Here is an 11,097-nt window from a genome sequence, read left to right on the forward strand (position 1 = left end):
TGAAAATCTAATGACATTTTTAATTTTCCCTTACATTCTCTTTCCTGCCATTTTTAAAAAAGATTACTTATTTATTTATGCGTACAGAACTGGGGTACAAGCCAGAGGTGCAGGTGCAGTGAGAGGATTCACCAGAGACAGAGTGGGGAGCAGAACAGGCAGATCAATGAAGTACACTGCTGAGGGGAGCAGCAGGCGAGACACGAGAGGTCTGCCGCGCCATATGGATCACCTCCAGGGCAGGGGATCGAACTTAGACTGAAGTGGCTGAGGCTAGCTTGCAGTGTTGTGTCCTAACCTGTTGTGTCACCTGGGAGGGCCCTTTCCTGCCATTTTAATGGGGTTCAGGAGTGAGCAGACGTAAACATGCGATTTCAGTAGACCATATGGAACCAAAATTTCTGTGCTGGGCATTTTTTTACTTAAAGGCATTTTACCTTTATGGATGAAGAAATAATTAAACTTTTGGGCAGGATCACAAGCTAGTAAGTGACAACAAGGATTCAAGCCCAGGTTTGTATTACTCAGTAGGCTGGGGTGGTAGTACCTTTTCATTGTGCCTCACTCCCTGCAATTATACTTGTAGACTAGGACTTTGTTTAATTATGAAGAGACCAGCAAAAGAAAATTTTGGTAGCAACTTGAAATAGACAAAAAATAATTGAAGTCTTAAACTTTCTCTTAAAAATTCATTTTGTTCAATAACACATACACATTCATTTTCTATTTTAATTAATCTCCATATTTGTTGTAAATAAAAAAATTGAAATGTATCATGTTTCTTGCACAATTCTAAATGGCATCCTGTACCCTGGTTTGGGAAGTAGGAATTCTGATCTTTTGTGATTAGGCCCAGAGAGGCTACCCGTAGACCCACCAAATTAATGTCACAGCTTAGCTAGTACTTTAGCATACTGAGGACTTTTCTGCCTACTTAACCTTCCTCAACATTTAACTGTATCAAATGTGGTACAGAGGAACTGAAAGAATTGTAAACACCCATAACCTAGCACTTTCTCTACAACTTCCAATTCATCCATCTTTCAGTTCCTGATTGTACCTGAGTGTTTCCAGAGTGTTGCCCCATGTTTGGGTCATTTATGTCCAATACCTCAGCAATAGGGCCTCTATGGTGATTCAGATGTTAAAGTCTCAGCACTATTGCCAGCCACTGTGGCATGAGTTTGACTCCCTGCCAGGGAGGGGGATCCACATGTTGAAGCAGACCTCTCCTGTCTCACCTGCTGCTCCCCTCAGCAGTGTATTTCAGTAGATCCACCTATTCTGTTCCCTACTGTCTCTGGTGAATCCTCTTAACCCCTGTACCTCTGGCCTATACTCTAATTCTTGTATGCATAAATAAAAACTTAAAAAACTCAAAACCTCTAACAATTAAAAGTCAAAATGGGGTGCATAATGAGAAGACTCTTCTATCTCAGTGCGCCATCTACCAGTTTCAGCCTTCAAAGAAACAGTCTTAAGATCAGTTTCCTTCATTCTAGAGCTACTGAACACATAGAAAAAGCATATGTATATGTATATATACATATAAATATATTAAAAGTATATATGGCGATATGCTATATATAGTTCTGTGCCTGCTTTTTTGTTTTTTCTTTCCTACCTCTTGAGTACTTCCCCTTCATTCTAGATTCCTTAGACCATAGTGTACATTGTATTTTCCATCTTCTGCCCCTGCTGCCTCTATTTCTATATTCATACTCAGATTAAACACTTTTCTTCCTACTTGAAAAGGGAAGAACTTTGGACAATAATGTCTTTACAACAGTCACCATCAGTAGATCTTTAAAAAATTTCCACCTAGAAGTTAGGCAATAAGAGCTTACTTAAGCTCTAGTTGAAACTAGATAAATCAGTCTTTATCTGAAACCCAAATGCAAAAGCACCAAAGAACTGATCTAATACATGAATGAACAGCTTTCAGCCTCGTTTATGTACAGAGTCAAACCAAAGATGCCATTTTTAAAAAACAGATTTAAACCTACATTTCATTCTGCTTCACTATCTTGAAGTTACATGCTGGTTCCAAATAAAAGCAAGTGATTCCCTGATTTATGATCAATTCATTACTTAATCTTTATTATTTTTTGGGCCTCAGAATTATCAGGCCTTTTTCATCTACCTTGAATCTCTAAATCAATAATGAAAGGTAAAGGATGAGTTGAAATTTTTATTAATAACCATGAAACAAATACATTAATAATTCCTTAGAGATCTATAGCATTTTACAATTTTGAAAGATTTCACATATACCAATTATACCCTCACAACAACCATGTGAAGTAGGCAGAGTTGGTATTATTTTTCTATTATTAGTGAGTACAAGGCTCAGAGGTGAAGTAAGGTCACACAGTTGGTAGATGGAGCTAGAACTACAACCTACAAGCTGCTTCCCTGAGAACATTCAAGTAATGATATCCTGTGCTGTATAATGAACACTTAACCTCCAATGATCATCAGATCTATTTAAAAGTTCGATATCATCTTTTTTTTCTAATAATCCAACACAGTGAAAGTGCAATGAGACATTTCTTTCCTGTTATTGGTATATATATACCTCTGATGTATTTAAGCACCATCCTATGATGAAACTTGAATCTTTGAGGATCCTTGTCTGTAAGTTCAAAGTTATGGTATGAAAATATATTTTAGAAAATTCTGCAGAAGTATTCCTATGTTGAATGTCCCTTACTTAAAAACATCACAAATCTGCTTGTATTTTAAAAACTTTGCAATCTTTGCCAATAAAATGTTTAGATGTACATAGATGGAAAATAGGGGAAGGGTTTTAGCAATATTCCAATATTACTGGGAAACTTAGGCAGAATGTACGAGGGTACTTAAATGCTAGTCACGTAACACTAATTTGTTTTCCTTACTGGCAGCCCAGAGAAAGGAAAACCATTAGGAACACTTTCAGGGTTGATCCCAGCTCAATGTGTGACATCCTCAGACGACCTGATTTATATCCATAGGAGGGTGCAAGCAGTAGTGGTCAGAGCATATGTGCACGTGGTAAAAATGGAAAAAAGACTTTCTCTTCAGTGGTTTTGCCTAGGTCCAGTGTAAACATACTTATCAAGGCAGACTTTAAGCTTATGGCATTTTCTATGTAAATTCAGAAATGTGAAATAAGGGGAGTCACAAACCTGGGATATAAAACAAACAAGGTAACTGACCCCCAAACTACCTATTAGAGTAAAGCTCAATGGGCGAAAGAGGCAAGGCCAACTGCTCTGATACAGAAAGAAAAACAAAGCAAATGCACGTTAAAGTGAATCAAAACAAGCATTTTTAAAGCAGGTTTCAAAAATAAGAACATGACACTTTTTTAAAAAAATTCTAATTTTGGCCTTTTAAACTTAAGTGGAGAAACTTTAGTCTGCGGAAATGCAGAAAACGCATAGGACCTTGATAGTGGATTAGGATTAGGTAGGAGGGAAATTAAGGGAATACCAAGAAACTTAAATATATCCACAATGGATTTAGAATCCCTGTAAGTCTATCTTCTCCAAAACTGTTTCCTAAATTTGAGAGACTTGGTCCAAAATGTTGGTGACAATAAAAGTGACTATTTCACTTAAAAAAATAAATATAGTTTAAGAAACACTGTGAAAGATTAGTCCACTTGTGAGTCTGTAGAATCTGAAACTTAAGTGCTTGCTGTTAGTGATACATAGCAGAAAACTGTTTCCAAAAATAGAATTGCCACAGTAGCATTCAACATTTAGTCAAACTATTACGAGAGAAGTATTTTTTATACTTGAAGCCTAATGAAAAAACATTGGTACTCTTAATTAAGAAATCTAAGAGTTTTAACCATGAAGAAAAATACTGCAGCTACATTTACCTTTTCTAAAATGAAACAAGATCTAGGATGTTCTTATTCAGTATACAAGGCTCAAAACCAACTACACATTTGAAATGCATCAATACTAGACTATATTCCTTACATAGTATCATTGTCATCATCGTCTTCGTGTTTTCTCTTCAATGGGTTTAATTCATTGCTCGTGTTCTGTGATGAAACCATGTTGGTGGTAATAAGAATATTTTTGGGCCCAATCATGGAAGGATTAATCAGAACATTTTGAACTGCAGTTGTTGTAGGAACTGTAAATAGAGAAGAAAACAACCCAAACTATGAATTAGAATAAAAAACATAGTAAGTATGCAATAAAACTAAATGTAACACTAATAAATTCAGTATATCACAGAAGCTCAGGCAATTTACACTGCATCAAAGAGTTAATTTTTTAACATCTTTTATGTACTTAATACCTGGTATACAGTTGAAGTTCTGTTTCCTAATTTACCTACTACCACTTAATCGGTTAGTCATGGAATCAGTGCACTGGATTCACCAGAAAACACTCTAAAGGTACATGTTTAAGACCAGGAATCGAGCTTCCCTGATGGCTGGTGTTTTCTATAAGTTCTTTAATGTGTATGGTTAGGTTTCAGAAGATAGAAAACCTAAATGTATTAATACCATGTTTTAACTTATCCCTAATTTTCTATGCACTTAGTGCCTTTCCCTAAGAAAGTCTTGGAGCTATGGGCACTTATTTTAATTCACAGTGTTCTTTGGGAATCTGATGGATCATACCGGATACTCTCTCCTCTATGAAAATGTTATGTACATATAGAGAATTTCATAATTTTAGGCCCTTTAAGAAACCTGATTTGTAGCATTACTCTCACCATCCCATTATATTAAAAACTTTTGCTGTAGCAACAAATTGTAACTTTCTAAATTTCAAATGAACCACTTACCCTCCCCCACCCCGCCAGCCAATCACATTACCTGACTTGACAGGTGTGGACTGAGAAGGTGGAATCTGTACTGTAAATCTTTGGCTTGTCACTGACACTGGAGTTGCAGCTTTATTTGGGACAGATGCTGTTTGTGGGGTTGCTGTAGTTAAAATTGACAAACCATGTTATAGTTAAGATGGCTTTTATAGGCTTATATTCTGCATTAGTTTACCAGAAAATACCCTTCAAAATGCAGGGAATTGATGAAAAGTGGGAAAAGAATTTGAAGAGCAAATAACTTCAAAGCTTTCCAAGCTCAACAGTTTAGATGCTTAAGATTCAGGACAGTGGAAAGAATATCAGCTCTGGAGCCTATCTGTTTGAGTTTGATTCAGGCATTATCGCCTACTAGCTGAGTGTCTGTGCAAGTTACTGAAGTTTTTTTTTTTTTTTTAAACCTTGTTTTATCATCTATCAATTGGGGATAACTACTTACTACATACAATTCTTAAGAGAACTAAAACAATCTGCAAAGCTTTTCAAACACTGCCTGGCACTGTTTTAGGCAAACTAGCAGAAACCCACCAAGTTTTAGGTGGCACTTTTAATCTCTAACACTTGCTGAGAATTAGAAGATGTCTGTTATGTCATAAAGCTAAATCAACATTGGACAGAAAGGCCTATGAGACCTTTGGGGCCCCCAGTGTAGACATGAAAATCATTCCTTTTCTGTATCCAAAGACTTTTTTTAAGCAGAAAGGGCTTTTGGAGATAATCTAACACCTACTCCCTCCCCCCATCTAAATTCTACCCATTGTTCCAAGGTACAACTCAAAATATCACCCCATTATATAAAACTTTATGATTTGCTCATAAGTCATTGTCTTCCCCTGTCCCTTAACACATCACGGCAGTCTTAGTATCTTAGCTCATTCACTAAATTATAAGCCTTGGCTGACATTTTTTATCCCTGTGAGCATATATGGCTTTTGTTCATTGCTCCTGACAAGCACTAAGAAATGTTTATGAATGAATTTTGCAAGGTTTAAGACTTAATAGCTTTCTCAAAAATACATTTATGGAATAGGTCTGTTCTCTTAGTTTTTTCCTTTGGGAATGCAGGCTTTCATGTATCCCATTCCCTGTAGCCAACAGTCTACTCAGGGAAAGTTACTGAAAAAAAAAAAAAAAAAACAAAGGAAAGGAAAGCCTAAATAGGTGAGGAAAACACAAATTCATGGGTTCTAGCACTATTTCTTTTTTGCATAGAAAGACTAGGGTGTATGTCAAAGGTGAAGGTGAGAGGATTCACTTGAGAGTGGGGAGCAGAACACACAGAATTACTGAAATATATTCCAAGGGGATCAGCAGGCCAGAGGAGATTGAATTCAGGCCATAGTGGTGATAACACTGAGAATTAACCCCTACGCCACCAGGGAGGCACCCTAGTGCTATTTCTCCCAAATCCAGGAAATTATTCGAGACTTCACTCTAAACATATTTCCATCTGTAGGCAGGTCTTCGGATGTATTTAAAAGTAGCTGTCCAAAGAGTTTGGTGAAGCTTAATGAAGCAATAGGAGTATGTTGTCAAAAGAAAAACAAAGGTAGTGTTTTCTTGGTCATAACCTTTGCATCTAAACAGGTATGGAATTGAGGCTTTAAAACTGAGCAGAGCCCTCTGCTCCTCCCGCAAGCCCCTAAGACACCATGGTGAAGGTCAGAGTGAAGAGATTTGGCCAGGTTGAGTGCCTGGTCATCCAGGGCTGCTTTTAACTTTGACAAAGTGAGTACTGTTGCCATCAGTGCCCCTTCAATTGAACTCAACTACATGACTCCAGTATGACTCCATCCATGGCCAAGTTTAATGGCACAGCCAAGACAGAACAGGAAGCTTGTCATCAACAGGATGTCCCATTTCCCATCTTCCAGGAGTGAGATCCTGCCAGTATCAAAAGGGGGGATGCTGTAGAGGCTACTAGTGTCTTTATTACCTTGGAAAAGGCTGGGGCTCACTTGAAGGGTAGGGCCAAACAGGTCATCGTCTCTTCCTCTTTCTGTTGAGTCCCCCATGTTTGTGGTAGGTATGAGCTATAAGAAGTAAGCTGACTCCCTCAAGATTGTCAGTAATGCCTACTTTACCAACAGCTGTTTGCCTCCCCTCCTCGGCCCATGGCATCCATGACTTTGACATCCCGGAAGTACTAAAGCTATCACTCCCTCCAAGACGACTATGGATGGCCAATCTGGGAGCTACAGTGTGATGGCTCATTACATCGTCTATGCTTTTACTGGCACTGCCAGTCTGTGCGTCTCATTCTCTGAGCTGAATGAGAAGTTGACTGTCATGGCCTTCCGTGCTCCTACCACCAACATGCTGGGTGTATATCTGACCTGCTGCTTGGATTTAAAATGCTGAAATGTAAATTCATCTCCTGAGAATTCTATGAAGAGACTGTCTACATACCTCAAAAATCAAAAGCTGCTTACACTAGGGCTATATAACTAACCTCTAGGACTTAATTTATTAGCAGTAAGAGCTGAGAAATCAATACAAGAGGAGGGGATTTTTTAAAACTAACTTTGACTATAAAAGAAGTCCAGCAGGAATGAGAATGAAAAAATTCAGGCAATCTAAATTTGTTATTTTTGTTTTCCTTATTTAAACAATGGCATTAGAAACAACAAATAATGGTTTCTAAAGAGTGTTTTCCATTTAAAAGGATGCAGCAGGGCTTTTTGAAGAAATGTCTGATTCTGTGACTTGGGTAAGGAAAAAACACGATGAGCTTAGAACATCTTATGCCAGAAAGTAAGAAACACTCAAATTGGACACAGGAGACAGCCTAAAGGAGCTTGCACTGACCAATACAGGACTATCAGTACTACTTTTAAAAAGCTGGCTTTTCCTCTGATACCTTTAACTAAGCATTTTGTACATTTTAATCTTCATTTTTACTGCATTTTCTTGACAGTTTACTCAGAAATTAGTTTCTGATAAATAAGTAGGCAACTTTATTTGTATGGCAGGCAAAAGCACAGTTTAAACTTGTTATTGGAAGCATAGTTTATACTAACAACAATATTGTGCAATGTCCAATTTTGTATTCATTTACAACCAGATTATGTCAGTGGCTTTCTCATTTTGAAATCTGATAAAACATGCTTTTAATTTTACTAGATATGTAAATATTTCCATGGCAACACATAAATGGGAATTTCTGATTCATCTTTTAATTTGGAATACAGTTCAAAATCAAGTGCTATACAATGTACTTTTTAATTAGGCAGAAAAGCCTTTTTCCCTTCTTACCTATAGTGGGAGTAGTAGGTCTGCTACTAACAGCACCAACACTTAACCTTGGAACTAGTCTTCCTTGGTTAGGTCCCTAGGGGATTTAAAAAAAAATTAGATTCAATGTTTTAATTGGACACCAGAATAAAGTTAGGATTGTTGATGTGAAATATTAATGGATAATACATGGCAAGACTGTCAGTACTTCCCCTGCCTCCAGTTTTATTAAGAAATTGTTAACATACATCATCATATAAGCTTCTGATATACAGCATAAACTAATTTACATATATTGTGAAATGACTGCCACAATAGGGTCAGCTAACATCTATCTTCTCACATAGACATAGTTATACCTGTTCTAAAGTCAATGTTTAAACTAAGGTTTTCATAAGCAACTGTATCTATATAAACATGAATGTGAATATATATATTCTATATAGTATTTAAGGTTAAGGTAAAATCCTATTTGGGGATGGCAGTTTGCCTTATGATTTTTTAATCTTTACTAGTCAATATCTTACCCTAAAAAGTAATTATTTTATAATAGAATTTCTTTTATAATAGAAATAATAGAATACTAGAAATTCTTTTATAATAGGATTTCAGACAATAAAGAAAGCCCAATGTGGGGAGAGCTTTTATAGTGGTGGGAGAACCTTAGGTAATATTTCAGAAACAAGTCCAATTCCCCGTAGTATATAACTTATTCTGTTACTGAACTTCACTAAAAAACTCTGGTATAGTGGAAGAACTAGGAATTATAAAACCTGATAATTGGCCCTAGCTTTGACACATACTGTAGATGAATTTAGATTCGGTTTCCTGATGTGAAATATAAGTGGTGGTTAGATGAACATTAAGTTCTTTGGCTCTAAAAACCTCTGATTTAGTATTTTGTATTTTAACATATTAGGTAATTGGAGATGTGATATTTTCAAGACAATACCTTTAAAAAATCGATTAAATCATGTTAGCCTTTAATCTATGACACCATCTATAAGGAATTTGTTTTCTATGTATTTCCCTAAAACATTTCACCTTTTTAAAACGTGAAACTAAGAATTCTTACCTTTTTAATTAAGGATTTCAGCCTATAGTTTGGAGCTGTTAAGCAGTATCTGTCAGGTGGCAGTCTGGGTCCTGCATATGGCTTAATCAGTGGCAAAGGGGTTTGATTTTTTTGTCTTGCAATATCCAGCAAAAACTAAAAAACAAACAAACAAAAAACAAAAACAAAATCATTATAACTACAATAGAAAAAATTAGAAGTAAAATCAACTTCAAATAAAAGTTTGCTCACATCTCTAGGAGGAGGAGAGGTGAAAGATTGGTCAGCACGACATTGGATGGCCAGTCTCACATCATCTGCATCAACATTAGGTTTCTTGGCATGGCTTGAATAAATTTTTGCATCATCCAGAATTGTAGTCACATATCCTTTAAAAACAAAACATTTTTTTCTTTAAAAATATGAAAACAGCTTAATACTTGTAGGGCATTTTTATTAATGAAAGGTTTCACTAATTTCTAGAAACTGGATTCCGGTTCTAATATTTAATTGCCCGATCTTTGACATTAATCTTAAACATATCACAGTAATATTACTACTGGTACTCTAGTTTGAGCTTCTTTTTAGTGCTTTAGGCTAAATTCTATGTTAACTGTTACAGTAATTTGCTTGAAAATGTTCTTAAAATGATGGTTTCATAGTTACAAGTTAGGCAAATTTTTGGTGTTTCGTTAACTTACGGAAAGCAAATTCCAACATTTGATTTATAACCCTTGGTTCGTACTCTGTAATCCCCATATCCTTCAGGATCTGTGCCATCACCTGTGGATTCAAATAAAAACACCAGATGTGTAATCTAGGTGTTGGAAATTAAGACTTCACCGAAGGCAGTATTTATATTTGTAAGATAAGGTCCTCCTGTGCTCCAAACTCCTATTCATCCTTTTCCTCCCAAAGTACTGTCAGATAACACCAAATCCAGTTCAAATCCAGTTTAAATCCTTATTTGTTGAAATTATTATTATTTTTTTTTGTCGGGGTGGAGGCAAAGTCAAGGAAGAAGGCCCGGGCAGGTTTTTCAGCAGATGTCGGGGAGGCTACAGCTGGCTGTCATTTTCGGATGTGGGCACTGGGGAAGCTAGCATCAGACCGCGGGGCGTGAGAATCAGGTCTCTTAGACCTGGAGAGACAAGGGGGCCGGGGAGACAAAGCCCGACCGCTGGCCTGCGCACTCTGGGCAGTCGCCAGCCTCCCCCTGGCGGGGTTGTCGGGGTGGCGGGAGGGCGCCCCGGGGGCCAGGACACCCCATCTCCCACTTCTTCCGGCCTCGCGCAGAGCTGAAGCAGGCACGCCATCCCATCCTCAAGCCCTTCACCTGGGTCTCCCAGCCAAGTCCCTGGCTGCGCGGAGCTGCTCGCCCCGCCTCTCACCCTTCACACTTACCAACGCGTCTCTCGGAGCGTTCTTGGGAGGCGCCATCTTGCCCGACTCCATGTTATCCCGCGACTCTTCATCCGGGGAGAGAGGGCAGTTCTCGGGCTCCCCGCTCAGGCTCCACCCCTGCGGGGTGCGAAAGGCGGGGCTAATGCGCCAGCCCCGCCTGCCCCTCCTGCCGCCGCTTCCCAGCCGCTCCCCTGCTAGGTGGCGACGGAGGGCAGCGGGGCCAGCCAGCAGGGATCTGGCCAACACTTGAACGGGCGACGAAGCTCGTCTTCCTGAGCTATTCCCCGAAATGAGCACCGAGCGGGCCACTCTCGACTATTCTGGGGCGCCCTTTCACACTTCCTGTGTGCCACCCAGACCACTTCCGTCTCCCTGGGATGCCTACAGTGGCCCTGCTCCCTCCCACCTGCTGTGGTGGGATTGCCCGGTCACCTAACACCCAGTTAGATTTGAATGTCAGATAAAAATCGAGTAAGATTTTTGTGTAAGTCTACCCCAAATGGTATAGCTATAGCTTATATTACGGAGTTATGTGTTGTTGATCTGATACTCAAATTTAACCGGGCTCT

The 11,097-nt window shown here is 38.5% G+C and overlaps 1 protein-coding gene across 1 annotated transcript; it reads right to left on the reverse strand.

Annotated features, from left to right (window-relative positions):
- Positions 1-2,131: 2,131 nt before the first annotated feature.
- Positions 2,132-10,616, reverse strand: TAF9B (TAF9B RNA polymerase II, TATA box binding protein (TBP)-associated factor, 31kDa). Its single transcript, XM_004685610.2, has 7 exons — positions 10,529-10,616; positions 9,826-9,907; positions 9,377-9,513; positions 9,146-9,280; positions 8,092-8,167; positions 4,829-4,939; positions 2,132-4,134 (listed from the first exon to the last, which is right to left on the reverse strand). The coding sequence occupies exons 1-7, from the start codon at positions 10,577-10,579 to the stop codon at positions 3,971-3,973; spliced, it is 756 nt and encodes a 251-aa protein (XP_004685667.1). The 5' UTR covers positions 10,580-10,616; the 3' UTR covers positions 2,132-3,970.
- Between the last annotated feature and the right edge of the window lie 481 nt (positions 10,617-11,097).

This window comes from Condylura cristata, unplaced genomic scaffold, assembly GCF_000260355.1.
Source record: "Condylura cristata isolate star-nosed mole 26May11 unplaced genomic scaffold, ConCri1.0 scaffold00019, whole genome shotgun sequence".
Classification (NCBI taxonomy): Eukaryota; Metazoa; Chordata; class Mammalia; order Eulipotyphla; family Talpidae; genus Condylura; species Condylura cristata.